The sequence below is a fragment of the Caretta caretta genome, chromosome 11 (genome assembly GCF_965140235.1).
Source record: "Caretta caretta isolate rCarCar2 chromosome 11, rCarCar1.hap1, whole genome shotgun sequence".
Lineage (NCBI taxonomy): Eukaryota > Metazoa > Chordata > Testudines > Cheloniidae > Caretta > Caretta caretta.
The window spans coordinates 65,099,353-65,114,574 of NC_134216.1; the positions used below are offsets into that span (position 1 = coordinate 65,099,353).

At 41.5% G+C, this 15,222-nt stretch overlaps 1 protein-coding gene across 31 annotated transcripts in view; it reads left to right on the plus strand.

Annotated features, from left to right (window-relative positions):
* MAP2 (microtubule associated protein 2) overlaps window positions 1-15,222 on the plus strand; it is a 346,697-nt gene that overhangs the window by 293,615 nt on the left and 37,860 nt on the right. For 17 of the 31 annotated variants that reach the window (XM_048868503.2, XM_048868498.2, XM_048868513.2 and 14 more), the window contains 4 exons: window positions 879-4,736; window positions 4,991-5,197; window positions 5,582-5,716; window positions 10,359-10,420. In XM_048868503.2, coding sequence (XP_048724460.1) covers window positions 879-4,736; window positions 4,991-5,197; window positions 5,582-5,716; window positions 10,359-10,420 — 4,262 coding nt within the window. The remainder of the gene's footprint in view (window positions 1-878; window positions 4,737-4,990; window positions 5,198-5,581; window positions 5,717-10,358; window positions 10,421-15,222) is intronic. The other 14 variants (XM_048868511.2, XM_048868515.2, XM_075118117.1 and 11 more) reach the window with 2 other exon arrangements.

Here is a 15,222-nt window from a genome sequence, read left to right on the forward strand (position 1 = left end):
ATCCATAAATTTTTATATATTAAAATGTTACCAAAGAATATTAACTATGCTAAGAATATAGCAGTAACAGATGTCAGAGTAACATTTTGATTAATTTTAAAATAATCCAGGGCCTTATTTTTCAGTGATGCTGAACACCCATGGTTTCCACTGACTTCATTTGGAGCTGTGAGTGCTCTGCATTTCTGAAAGCAAGGCCTTGCAACTTTGGAAATACAAACAGGTTCACATCCCGTGCATGTTGCATGAGGTCAGTTTCATGAGAATAACCTGCTTTCTGCTTTTTTGCTAAAAAGCAAATGTAAAAGATCAGTGATATTAGTCAGTGAGCGCCCTTGTTCTACACTTAGCCCATGTACTGTGCATTTTAATATTTCCCTTGATTAAGCTAGATACACAAAAACTCGTAATTTAAAAAGAGATGTAGTATTATATAAATGCATAGATTGTGTATTTCAAGCACATATACGAGGATACTGTTACTTGGCCAAATCTTGCAGACATTTACCAAAACAAAATTTTTATTGACTTCAGAGTCTAGCAAAGCACTGAAATATTAATTGGGGAATATTACGATTTTACTGTTACAAGTAATGAGTATGAAGAAATCACATGAAACAAAGGGGTATATTTCTCATTTCAGTGGAGACAGATTTATATGTGTAACTCATATCATCATTAATGCACTTATGAAACCTTCTTCATCAAGAGGAGAGTGCAACACTTTAAAACAAATTTCTAACTGAATAGCATTGCTGCATGTTTGCATATTTTCCCCTCTCCCTTCCATTAATCATACCAAGATATTGATGTAAGCTAAATGACTGCCTATAAGTGTTTTAAATAATTTGTCATAAAACCCAACCAAACTACTTCAGATTTACTTACAGCCTCGAAGATGGAAATCCGTGACCAGGAGGGCACAGGCCCTTTCACAGCTGAGCCATTAGACACAAAGGAACGTGAGTCAGAGAAAGACAGTAAGACTGGTGAGCAATCTAAACATGATGCCTTAGTTCCACAGCCAGCAAAAACTGAGACTCTAGATAAAAAGGAGGCACGGGGCAAAGAAGAAGAGAAAATGCATACAACTGTGTCGGGACAGACTTTGGATGCAGATCTGCAAAAGAAAGGGGAAGTAAGTTTTGCAGACCCAGGTGCTGATTCAACTGCAGAGCCTCTTGTAGCTCAAGGACACAGGGACTTGTCAGCTGACCTGCCGAAGGAGAGTAAAACAGATGGAAGGAGTACAGATACCCAGATACCATCTAGCCAAGCTATACCCCTGAAATATAAAGATGACTTTACAGACAGCCAGAAGAGTAATCTTGCTCTTTTGCCTTCAGAATCTAGAATTGACATGTCTGGTGCTGCCAAAAGTGAACCTCCTTCAGAAACTCCAGTGACTGTCCCACAGAAATCACAACTTGAAGACAGTTGCAAAACAAAACAAGAGTCCACCGACAAAGAGATTGCCAAAGATCTTTCAAAAGATGAAAAGATCCACAAAGACAAAACAGAAAAGCCAGAAGAAGGAGAAGTCTCAGCAATGGCTGCAGATGCCCCCAAACCAACTACAGAGGAAAGACCCATCCAGAAAATTTCTACTTGGGGGGAAGAAAAGGACATGACAAGGGACGAGAGTGATGAGGAGGAAAGATCTGGCTTCCTGGATTGGCAGCCCTCCAAAGTATTAGATGATAGTAAACTTTATGCAGAGCAGGAAGATAAAATAGTTGTTCCAGACAAAGCCGTTGTTAGTGAAGCTAAAAAGTCATCTGATGGTCTCAAAGCAGAAGAAGAGACTGATCTAACTGGGGTCTCAGCAGTATTAGATGCCAAAAAGGAAGAGCAGCAGAGCACAGAGACCCCCACTGGCAAGTTAAGCCATGAATCATTTCCTGAGAAACCAAAAGAACCTATAGATACAGCTCAGTTATCTAAAACAACAGAAAAAGCTCCTGATGCACCAAGGTTAACAAGTGAAAAGAGCCCATCTCATGAACTTCATCAAGACAGAGCTGTTGAAAAGGATGCTAAGGAGGATACATTCCATATCTCAGATTCAGCTACTCATGAAATACAGGTAGAGGAGGATAGGTCAGGAATGTCAAAGTATTTTGAAACATCTGCTTTGAAAGAGGAAGCAACAAAAAGTGACATACAGCAGCAAGGCAGTGATTACTATGAACTTAGTGACACTAAGGAAAGTGCATATGAACTTTATCATGCAGATCCTCTAATATCTAAAAAGGAAGACAAGAAATTACAGCCAGAAACAGATCAACCGTCCGGTGTCCCTGCTCATGAAATAGGATATAGTACTCTTGCTCAGAGTTTTCCATCAGATAAGTCTGAGGAACCTAGCTCTCCACAGGAAAGGATGTTCACTATTGATCCCAAAGTGTATGGGGATAAGAGACAGATCCATAGTAAAAATAAAGATGATTTGACTCTAAGCAGGAGCTTAGGACTTGGGGGAAGATCTGCAATAGAACAGAGGAGTATGTCAATTAACCTGCCAATGTCCTGTCTAGATTCTATAGCACTAGGATTCAGCTTTGGCCGTGCTCAGGATCTCTCTCCCCTCGCTTCAGATATTCTAACAAACACTAGTGGGAGCATGGATGAAGGTGATGATTACTTCCCAGCAACCACCCCAGCATTAGAGAGAGCCCCCTGTTTCCCAATAGATAGCACAGAGGAAGACGAAAACATTGAGGAGGAAAAAGCAATGGAAGAAGAAAATATTCAGGTTGAATCCTTGTGTGAGTCGCCCTTCCTGACTAAAGATTATTACAAAAATGGGGCTGTAATGGCCCCTGATTTGCCTGAAATGTTAGACCTAGCAGGCACAAGGTCTAGATTAGCTTCTGTGAGTGCTGATACAGAGGTGGCACGAAGAAAATCTGTTCCTTCTGATGCTGTTGTAGAAGACAGTGGTGCTTCCCTGCCTCCTTTGACTGATGAAAACCACATAACACTAAAAGCTGAAAGTCAGCTAGAAGACTTAGGCTACTGTGTTTTCAATAAGTACACAGTCCCACTACCTTCGCCAGTCCAGGACAGCGAGAGCTTAACCGGTGAAATCTGCCCCTTTTATGAAGGCAGGGATGAAAAAATGCAAAGAGGACTGGCAGCTGACCTCTCTTTGATAGAAGTGAAGTTGGCAGCAGCTGAAAAGTCTAAAGAAGAATTCAGCGGTGGAAAAGACCTGAGTCCAAACATCTCCAGTGACCCAACCGTTCTGGAAAGGGAGTTCGAGCAGGAGAAAAAAGGTTCTGATAAGCTAGATACTGTGCTGGAAAAAAGTGAGGAACAAGTTGATTCCAAAGAAATCTATTCCCTTGAAGATACAAAACATGAGAAAAAAAGGCCTGATGCAATTTTAGAAATGAAAGAAGAAGGTACGGTTGATAAACTTCATGTAGCTGGGCCAGAGAGTGACACTGCCTATGACAAAGCATTAACAAAAGAGGTAACAGAAGAAAAAGATCTTGTTTCTTTACTGACTCAGAAGCAGGAAAAGTCTCTTAGCATGGTTCCAAAGGTAGCCGAGATAGAAACACCACACAGGCCAGACTACGATGCTATAAAACATGAGATGGATGTTGCTGCCAGGAAAGCTGACCAAGAATACCAGACTCAGCTACACACTGAGGTCAGTGAGTTTGCTGCCGCTGGTTCAAAGCAGGACACAGATTCTGTAAAAAAAGCAGAGCTTGAAGCCCGAGAAGCTCAGCAGCAGCAAAAGGACTTGGCCTCTTTGCCCAAAGAACCCAAGGAGGCCGATGTTCTTTCAGCAACTGAGCCTACTCAAATGAAGGACAGCACCAAACTGTCTGAGTCTGAAATTAAGGAGAAAGTGCCTAAGCCTGATCTGGTGCATCAGGAAGCAGTAGATAAAGAAGAATCTTACGAGTCTAGCGGAGAACATGATCAAATACAAGAAGACTTAAGTGGAGAATCTTTGAAACCTGATGACAGCAAAACAGAACCTCAGAAACCACCTGTATCAGAAGAAGAGATTACATCACAATTGCCAAGGGAAGAGCCTTCCATCGAGCTTGCCATTTCAAAAGCTGACTCTGTGCAAGAAGACACAGCTGACATCCAAATGGAGAGCATACCACAGCCTAAAGACGAAATTAAAGAGCCAACTCCAGACATAGCTGTGAGACCTGCAGAAACCACAGAGCAGCTACTGTGTGATTTAACATCTGAGTCTTTAAAAGGCAAAGAGCATGAAGAAAAAGAAGGAGAAGAAAAAGAAGATGATGATCAGCATCGACTCATGGCAGACATGCACCAAGAAATAGAGTTGGAAGCACCTGCTGGAAAAGAGGTGCCGATGGAGGCTGGCCCAGAAGAAGTGCCTGAACTGAAAGGAGTTATTGAGTCTGTTGTGACAATTGAGGACGACTTCATCACGGTGGTGCAGACAACTGTGGATGAGGGCGAATCCGCCTCTCACAGTGTGCGCTTTGCTGCCGCACAGCAGGAAGAAATGGAAAGAAGGGACTCCCTGCCTGAAGAGGAAGTGGAAATGGAGATGGAGGAACCCGCTGACATCCAGGCAGAGCCCAAAGAGGGCTCGCCAGAAGCTCCTGCTTCACCCGAAAAGGAGGAGATCCTGCTAACCGATTACAAGACAGAGACATATGATGATTACAAAGATGAAACTACTATCGATGACTCCGTCATGGACACAGACAGCCTGTGGGCGGATACTCAAGGTGTGCATTATCCTTTTTTTAAAAAATGTTTTTGCTTCCCAACAAACCATAATGATTAAAAAGCAAAATAATAATAATAATAATAATAAATAATAATTAATAATTTCTGCACATTTCAGAAATGTTATAAAATAATCTGCCCTTTATTTTAAATGATCTGCTGTGTTTTCAAATTTCTTGCCCCTCCACCAAAGCATTGTTAACATTTGTTACTAATTTTCTGTTTGTTGTTATAATTTGCTCTGACCCTACAGATGATGATAGGAGCATCATGACAGAACAGTTAGAGACTGTTCCTAAAGAGGAGAAAGCAGAGAGAGAATTGCGAAGATCATCTCTCGATAAGCATAAAAAAGAGAAACCTTTTAAAACTGGGAGAGGCAGGATTTCTACTCCTGAAAGAAAAATAGCTAAAAAGGAACCTAGCACACTCTCCAGAGATGAAGTGAGAAGGAAAAAAGGTTCATTTAACACTCACTATTACCATATTTTTGCTGTTGTACAGTACTGCCAGGTTACTCTGTTGTAGAAGTTGAATGTTGTGATAGTACTAACTAATACTATTTAATCAGACATTGTACAATTACGTCAAAACAAGGTGCTAGGCTCACCCCTCTGTTACTCCAGCTTTATGCCCATATGGCGGACAAGGCAACACATCTGGGATTAATGCATCACTCCTTCGCCTCTGCAAACTAATGAATTCATTAGTTCAGTCCGGTGCGACCTAAAGCATCAAACTGGAGAAACAGAGCAGTGGGTCTGGCCCATGGTTGATTTGTTGTCATGTAAAACTGTTTGGGCTTTTTTCCTGATTGTGTGCTTTTGTGTTTTCTTGTCCATAGCAGTGTATAAGAAAGCTGAACTTGCTAAAAAATCTGAAGTTCAGGCCCACTCTCCCTCCAGGAAAATCATTTTAAAACCTGCTATCAAATATACTAGACCAACTCATCTCTCCTGTGTTAAACGGAAGCAGACAGGTGACTGTGCTGTGTTCAGTTATGCAATGTGGCTGGCAAACATAGACACTTTATTTTTTTTAAATCTCATGGCTGTAGCAGCTTCTCTGTATTTTTATTTTCATTTTTTCTCTGAGAATATCAACCTTCATGAATAATATCACTTTTCAGTGTTTTGTGTCATTCTTCTTTTTCGGCATTTCTTTATTTCTCTGTTTGTTTGGCAGAGGCCATGATCATGTATGCTTGTCATTGCTCGGCCCTCCAAGTGCCGTGATTGTATCTTGGCGTTGTGCTTGAATGTGGTGTTGTAGGAATCTCTATTTTCATTATTTGTATTTATTTATTTATTTGGGGGTGAATTTATATGGTGGGAAAGCGTTGACAGCATAAGCCATGGTGTACATATCCATTAGTTTGCTTTTTTTCTCTCATGCATAATAAGAAGACTTGTATATTACTCATTTATACTTATCTGCATTGGCACTTCCAAATCTGTTACTGATGTTTATGACTTCAAGCCAAAACCCACAGGGAGAATCTGGAATGCAGAGTACGACGCTGAGAGAGAAGAAATCTGGGAGTCAAACGACGAATGCATTTCAAGCAAAAATGGTTTTCAAAATCTTAGTATTTGATAGGAGAAGATGAGAGAAAGACAACCAGTAGTTCTCACAATATCTAAATAGATATGTCATTATTCAGAAGACCAGAATTAGAACATCTTCACTCCAGTCTCACAGTGTTATTCTTGATGCACTGTCAGATTCGGGTGGAAAGAGAAGTTTTGGACTTCTCTGTTTTTTTTTTTTAAAGGGATGGGACATAATTTTCCTATAACACAGTTTGATACCTCCATGTACTGCAATGCAGTTGCTCCTTTTTTACACTGGAGTAGGTGAGAGGAGAACCATGCCTCAGTAGTTTACATTCAGGGTATAATATTTGAAAATGGAAATATTTTTACGTTTCTTGGCTCAGAAGTTAAAAATTATGTTTATTACTTTGGTTAGCAAGATATAAATTAGAGTAGTCTCCAGTGTGCTCCAACTAGCTCCAGACCACAACTGGGAGAGTAAAGGTGGCTTAAACCCACTTCTGCCCCCCACTTCTTCTTCTCTTTCACAAAGCACAGCTTAATGAGATCAGAAGATGTGACCCATAATTCAAAGATTCTTCAAAGAACCCAAAGTGTGTTGTGGGATTAGGGACTCGGTGGCACAAGTTGGTTTAATGCTTTAGTCCTTCACCTTTGCAGACCAGGTTTCATATCCTGCATTGGTCATAAATGAATGTTTAACTATTTGGCATGATTTGATTGCGATTTAGGGAGGCTTAGGGCTAAAACAGTGAGGTGTTTCTTCATGGCATAAAGCATTTGCTTTATAGATTTACAGTCTTGCTAATATCCACACCTCTTTCTTATGTATACTGCTATTGTTCCCTCCCATGGGCTACCACTAACCCTCAAAAAAAAAAATTTCTTCCTGTGGCCTTCTAGTCAGAATTGAGGTGTGCCAGTAGAAAAACAGGGGGAAGCCTGCCCATCGCTTAGACACACTCATTCTGGCCCAAGGTAGTGCTATCTGCCCCTCATTGTAATGTATAAAGGAATTCACTCAAATTAAAAACAAACCCAACAGGTAGCGAAAGTGGAAAATATAATTTAAGGACAAACTCCAAATTTATTCAAGCAGTAAGAGTTGAGATCAAATAAAAACCCCTCATCCAAAACATCAACAAACTTTGAGAGAATTCTGAATCAGATTAAATTTCATGGCCTTTCTAATTGGTTGAACCAGAACCCCAGATCTGAAATTTGGCATAATTTTGGTCTGGAACTGAACTTTGAGGTTTGGGCTCATCTGTAAAGCAGACGAACATGAACCAATCACTGAATGAACAGAAAGTCCCCACAACCTAACATTGGCACATCCTCAAGACAGCTGAAAAATCACAAGACAGCACACAGAAAGCCTGGTTTTCTTTTTCCTCCCCTTTTCTGTATCAGTGCAGTCACTCCAGTGATTGCTGCTGCGGGGGGTAAGGGGGCATAGAAGGATATTTCATAGACTTGCCCCCTGGGGTGTAGGCATCCAGGATTAAATATGCACACCCATCAGGTGCACCTAACCAACACAGGGTCTGGATCCATCCCCAGGCATCTTCAGGATCTGGGAGCTGGAGGGGGACGTATATTTTCCTAGCTGAATGGTGTAAACCAAGAAGTCTGTTTTCCATTCTTCCTTTTTGATGAATGTAAAACAGTTTGTTTGAGGCTAGTGTCTACTCCCATTGAAATCAGTGTAAGCTTTCTTTTTGGTTTTAGTGAGAGCTGAATTGGATGCCTAGCCACAAATGCCCCAGAGTGTAACTCCGAGCACATTCCAAGCAGCAAAAACTTCCATGTTAGCCTTTTCTGAGCATTAAAAATGAAACTTGTCCAAAGAGCAATCGTATGGGACACAGGTGTCTCCATTAAAACGTCAAAATTGTGTCCACATTTACCATGGAGTGAGACAGTAAATGAGATATCACAGTATTTCCCTAGAATCTCAAGGGACAGAAAATAACTCACGTCACTGTGTAGTAACTATGGGCAGAAGCTGACTATTTTAATGGCAATCACAGTCTCCTCTAGAGTGGGATTCTCAGTAATTATGATTATTAAAAGATGCTTCTTCCTTGGAACATGAAAAGAGAAAGAAGGCAGAAGGAAAAGACAGTTTTATTTGATCATCTGAACTTTATCCTAATTTCCATCGTTTTGTGTGATTGGCTGAAGTTAGAAGACACTGCTGCCTTTGTGACATCATATCATGGATGTCATAGGGGTGGCCAGCACAGTTGCTTAGCCTTTGAACTGGGGCAAACATGCATTAGGCTTGTCTTCCTTGTCTTAAATATGTTTATTGTGTGATTAAACTGGTAGCGGAGCACGAAGGGACAGTGTGACGTCATGATCCAGGTGTTTTGCTCAGATGGAGGAGTTGTTATGCTTTCAGGTAAGTCAGTCACAGAAGCACAAAACTGTGCTCTTTACTTCATAGCTGCAGGCAGTTGGAGTTAAATACCAACGGAAAAAGGAGAAACATTTAAAACCCAAAAAACAACAGTAACAGATGTGGTAAAATGTAATGCAGGAGGGTTTTATTGAACATGTTCAGCTATAAATGCAGAACTAAACTGTCAGTTCTCTTTCCCACTCTCTCTCTCAAGCTTTCTCTCCTACTCCCTGAATTTAAAATAAAAGAAAAAGAACAAGACAAACGTTATTTAAGAGGGCAAAATTATTGAGTGGGAAAGGCAGCCTTGTTCACAATGGAGATTGGTTGCAGAATACCACACCACTGTTACAGGCAAGGGAATGTCCTGGGCCAACTCAAGGTCAAGGGGAAACCCATCTTTGCTACCCTGGACAAAGTTTCGGGGTTGGTTTCACAAATGGAACAAAATAGTGATTATAGCTAAGAGAACACCCAATCTTCCTCCTATGCCCACTCCGAGTCCAGTACTGTGCTATGGCAAAGGATTTCACTAGTAGTTAGATTTCACATAACACGTAGCTTCCTGAGTAACAGCATGGTGAACACTTACTACACAAGTTTCTGAAATGCCCCTCAGCTTCTAGACTTTCCCCTAGGATGGAGTCCAAGTCAAACGATATCATTCTCACCTCAAATGTAACTTAAATCATGTTTCATCAGACAAGAACCACAGGATAACGCTGAAAGAAGATAGGTGCTAAGTGCTTGAATAGTAAGATATTAAACTAAAGTCTCAGGGTCTGATTGATCTCTGTGTTACTTCACTTTTATACCAGTTTCCAGAGTAGCAGCCATGTTAGTCTGTATCCGCAAAAAGAAAAGGAGTACTTGTGGCACCTTAGAGACTAACAAATGTATTTGAGCATAAGCTTTCGTGAGCTACAGCTCACTTCGTCGGCTGCATTCAGTGGAAAATACAGTGAGGAGATTTTATATACACAGAGAACATGAAACAATGGGTGTTACCATACACACTGTAAGGAGAGTGATCAGGAAAGGTGAGCTATTACCAGCAGGAGAGCGGGGGCGAGGGAGGGGGACCTTTTGTAGTGATAATCAAGGTGGGATACTCCTTTTCTTTTTACACCAGTGTGACTGTATTGACATCAGTGGAATTATAGCAGTGTAAATTGGAGTGAATACACAGCAGTGAATCGGTGTCTTTTCATTCAGGGTTCTTGGCTAAGATTTTGAAAGTTGGTTCGTGAGATTGCTTGAGATTCCTTAAAGGGGCCTGATATTCAGAGGGCAATTGTTCAGCATTTTCTGAAAATTAGGCCCCTTTAAGGTGTCCCATGTTGGACTCCCAGAATCACAAGTCACTCCTCAAAAATCTTGGCTCTCAATCCTAGACCACTAGGAAGAGGAGGACATAATTCTAATTTGCTGGCTAGAATTAATAGATTAACTGGAACTATCACAAATATGGTAACGTGTATTCTTTTATTTCTTAAGGCAGCTGCGTATACTGCATACAGTAATTCACCAGATCATTGCTTTGCACGGTGTTTAAAAGACAATTGATTATACTAAAGGTGTCCTGTAATTCAAAATGATTATTTTTAACCATCAGGGGTTTGTTTGTTTGTTTGTTTGTTTGTTTTTGGGTCTAACAGCGGCTGGTGGTGAAACAAACCAGGCTCCAGGTGTATTTAAACAAGCAAAGGAAAAACTTTCAGTGAGTAAAATACTCCTCTTGTCATTCATCTTTCTAAAAACTCCTTTTTGTCCTGTCTCGGGTGGTTTTGTTTTAATTTCAGTAGATAACTGTGCCTTCCCTTTAGAATTCATTTGTCATACTCGTTTTTTTATTACAGCCACTTTCCCTGCATAGCCTCTGAATTACAAAAATAGATAATTATATAGTTTTTGATAATGGTTTTTTATTATTATGTATTGTTCGTATTATTGTTTCATCTAGGAGTCATGGACAAGGACCCCATTGTGCTAGGTGCTGTATAAACATATAACAAAAGACAATCCCTCAATCCACCGTTGACACACAGCCTCTGAGTTACAATAAAGTTTAATATTGTGAAGCATTTAGGGCCAGGCCCTCGACTGGTGTGAATCAGCATAGCTCCATTGGAGCGCACTGGAGCTGCACTGATTTACCTGATCTGATGATCTGGCCACTGTTGTTATCTTGCTGGATTGTTACATGCAAGAAGAAAATCCTGCCTCATGATTGGCTGAAAAGAGTCTTGTGATGAGTCATTACATTTCTATTGCTTTTCTCCTCAGAGGTCACAGATTTCTGGAAAATGTTAACCAATGACATCTCATATACAAATGTGCCTCCTGATTGGCTTAGCTGAGGTCATGTCCTGGACCACTCTCCATCTTAGAATGTTAGGTTTAAACAAAATTGTCAAACTTCCCGTCCTCACCTTCAAGGCTCAGCACAGCCTACACCACCACTTACATCTCTGCTGTCATCCACGCCACACCTCTGACTCCCTCCAGCCCGCCAGTGAGTATTGCCCCACCTCCCCTTTAGTCATTCTCTCCCGCCCTTCTCACATGTTGCCCATATACCCTTCCCATCCCAGCGCTCCAGGTGCCCAACTTATTTTCTTTCAAATCCCTACTGTGTAACTCTTTCTCCAAGAAGTCCACATGTGCTAGCTCACAACTGTAGTACTCCGGTGACTCACCCATTCTTGAACAACAACCACAACAAAGACCTCCAAGATTGAACCGTACTCCTGGATCTCCCAGTGTGTTTTGTGCCCGATTTGTTTTGTCTGTCTACATAGATTGTAAGCTCCTTTGGGGCAGGGACCATGCAACGTGCTAACCACACTGTCAGTGCTTAGCCCATAATAATAGATGATATTGTAATCAATAATGTTGAAGATGATGGCAACAGCTTACGTAATTTGTGGCCATCATGAGTAATGTGCCAGTTTAGATCCAAATCCAGCTCTGAACTCTCCCCAAATGAGTATTTGATCCAGTGCTACAATTTTGGCCCATTTCTAGCCACTGTTGAGAGATCTGTAGATATTTCTCAGTCAAACATTCAGAAATATAGGTCACAATGCATATACTGACTTCCTGCTTGGGTCAACAGCGAGGTTCGTTTTCCTCTGAGGTAAATGTCTATAGTCACCTTAGCAGAAGTTAGTATCTGGTTGTTGCCAAAGCCTTTGGTGCCCTTGGAGAGCTACTGGCACAAACAGGCGGTGTGCATTCTTCCTCTGGGTCTGTCTCCTGTCTTTGTATCTTCTTTCTTCTTCCTGTCAGTTGTTTTAGGGCAAAGAGCTGAAATCTATCCTCTTCTTGCTTCCACTATTGTCTTCCTTCTCAGTCCCCAGTGCATCCCCTTCCAGAAATACCCCTCCCACCTTCTGCCTTTTCTCCTAATTCCCTGGGGCAGTCCACATCCTGACCTTTCAAGCACCTATCCCCTATTACTGTTGCATTCCCTCCTGCTTCACTGTGTGTTGTGTTGCACAACCCTCCCAAAGTGGCCTTCTCATAATAGTTTCCCAACTCCATTCCAGCTGTCGTGTCAGGTAGAATTGCAGCTGAGTACACTCGTTGCCCATTTGCAGAGCCTTAATACCTGACTGCAATGTACATGTTGTACTTCTGAACAGTGCTCAGGAAAAGCTAAGCAGTTCCACCCTGCTGGGGAGGATCATGTCTCTCTCCCAGGTGTGTGTTAAGAACATTGGCTAATTCATATTAGGAAGTATGCATTGTGACGGCCCCTTCCCTAGCTGGCTTCTGGTATAAAATGACATTTCTGTGTTTCATCTTGGGCAATCTCTTAACCATTGCAAAACGGTCATTCTTATTGTAAGGGCCACATACTGCTTGGTCCCACATAAGCAGCCTGCCCTTCCAGCAGCAGGAGTTCTGCCAGAAACTGAAGGTAGCATATGGCCTTCAATGGGCATTTGTTCGAAAGCAAAAGTACATTCAGTTTGGCCCTCAAACACAGATAGGACAGGATTTTGCAAAATATTTTCCCATCTTGGACAGTCAAGGAGAGAGGATGATATTGCAGATAAAGCACTGAGTTGGGCTCCAGTGCATATTTCAGTTAATCTTTTTGGGTCACATTTTGCCACCCTTATTCATGCTAAGTAGTACCTCACACCACAGTGCCAAAGGAAGTTTGTAGCAGAGTGAGGCGTAGACCTCCTGAGTCCCAGAGTGGTTCACAAGACCATCCTTTCTCCTTAACTACCGTACCCTTTTAAAGACAGGAAGATATTTTGCAGTACCCTGTCCTGGCTGTGTTTGGGATCCAAATTAGATGTGCTTTACACAATGCAGCTACTCATGGAGTGAGATATTACTCAGTATGAGCAAACAGGCAGATGCTGCCCCTCTTATGCCTTCATTGCCCAGCTGTAATATTGTACCTACTAAGGGTGTTGTGAAGATAAATGTATTAGTCTTTATGAGGTGCTCAGAAGTCACAGAAATGGTCAGATACTATAATGATGGAGGGTATAAAAGTACCGTGGGGCCCAAACTGCTGGTCTTCAACCCTCTCAAAATCAGGCACAAGGGGCCAGATTTGCAAAGGCATTTAGATGTCTAAAAACATGAGTTGATGTTTAGTGGCTTTACAGAAGTGCCTAAGTGAGTTAGGTGCCTAACTCCCACTGACTTTCTGCATCTTGAGTCACCTAAATACCCTTTGTAACTCTGGCCCAAAGTATCTCAAGTTGGGCACCCAAAAACGGAGGCATGCCTAACTAGGTGAACACTTCACTACGATGGAACAGTTTTATGAAAGTTATTTACTTTGTATTTAAAGCAGACGTGCCATTGATCAGCTATATGCCTCCCTGTACTTCAGATAGCAAAATAATAAATATTTCACAATGCAGAATATGTGTACATAAAAGCAGTGTTTTTAGAAACACATTCACCATATTAAAGTATCTCCAGTCATTGAACTGAGCTCATCTCCTACAATAGAGGCTGCCAAATTAACGATACTTTCAACAGAGGCCCAGTTTGATAATGCAGCAGGACTGAAATGATAGCTGTTTCCATGAGAAGGCATTAGAATTTAGAGCATTCCCAAGCTGTACAGGAATTCCTCTATTTCATTTCACAATTTAAAAATTGTTTTAAGCAATGTCAATATGCCTGATTCTGATCTCTTTTAAACTGGTGGACATGAGGAATAACTACACTGTGGTCGGTGGAGCTACACCAGTATAAAACGAGAGTAGGGAAAAAAGATTCAGACCCAGTGTTTCATAAGTGATATAACTTACGGTACCCTGATTTCTTACGGTGTCTACTGATAAAGCTGATTTTTTCAGTCCTACTGTGCATTATTAAGAGCCCAATTCTGCAGCTCTTGCTTGTGCTAAGTAGCTCTTACACATATGTTGTCCCATTGGGACTGCTCACATGAGTAATTTCACCTCTGTGTGAGTAAAGTGTTGCAGAATCAGGCCTTCATTGCCACGATAATAGCTTCCAATTATTCTTTTTCATTATACCTTATACCCTTTAAGAAAAAAAAAATTAGAGCCAGATTGCAAACCCCTTATGTTGGTGAGGCATTACTAAGCCAAGTAGTCCGAGTGACTTCAGTGGAATTAGCTGTGACGCTTCTTGCCAATGTTCAGCCAGGGGCTCACAATCTGATCATCTTTCTAAGGAAATGTAATGAGTACCGAATATTGCATATTACCCTGGATTTCAAGGGCTGATACGGTAGAAGAGGTGTTATTATCAAGTCATTTCCCCATTTTGAGTCGTACCGTTCAATTTTTTTCTAAATCTCCTACTAACCTTTTATTGTGGAACATTGCCAGAGAAGGAGATACTTCATATACAGGACTCAATTTTAAACAAGCAGGCTCTCTTTGGTCCTGCAAATTCCTACCTGCCGTAAACGCTTACGAACTAGCCTTTGCGTCTGCACTTAATAGAGGGGGCGAACTTGCATCTGCACAAAAGGAGGGCTGTATTGAGGCCCTTCTTAGGGTATGTCCACAAAGCATCTGGAAGGTGATTCCCAGCTTGGGTAGACATACACCTACTAGCTCTGCTTTGGCCAGTATCTAAAAACAGCAGTGTGGATGTGATGGCACATCCGGCAGCTCAGGCTAGCCACCTGAAGACAATCCCACTCGACCTCTGGGATGCATACTGAGGTAGCTAGCCTGAGCCACTGCCCATGCCCCAGCACACACGCTGCTGTTTTTTGGCACTAGCTTGAACAGAGGTAGCAGGTGTACGTGTACCTGAGCTGGGAACCGTGTCTGGATGTACCTGTAGAGTCAGCTGCTATCTCAGAGCCAAATGCTGCATTTTACAATACCGACTTGCACGTGTGTCTCAGAATTTTACATATGCTGGCTGGAAAAAGGAAGTTGAATTCATAGCTTGGCATTTTTTCATTTATCCATTTTGCATGTGTTTTCCTTTCGTCTCATTGCTCAGCTTCATGGTATGTTTCTTTTGTTTGTTTTCTCGTGACTAGACTTCCTCTTT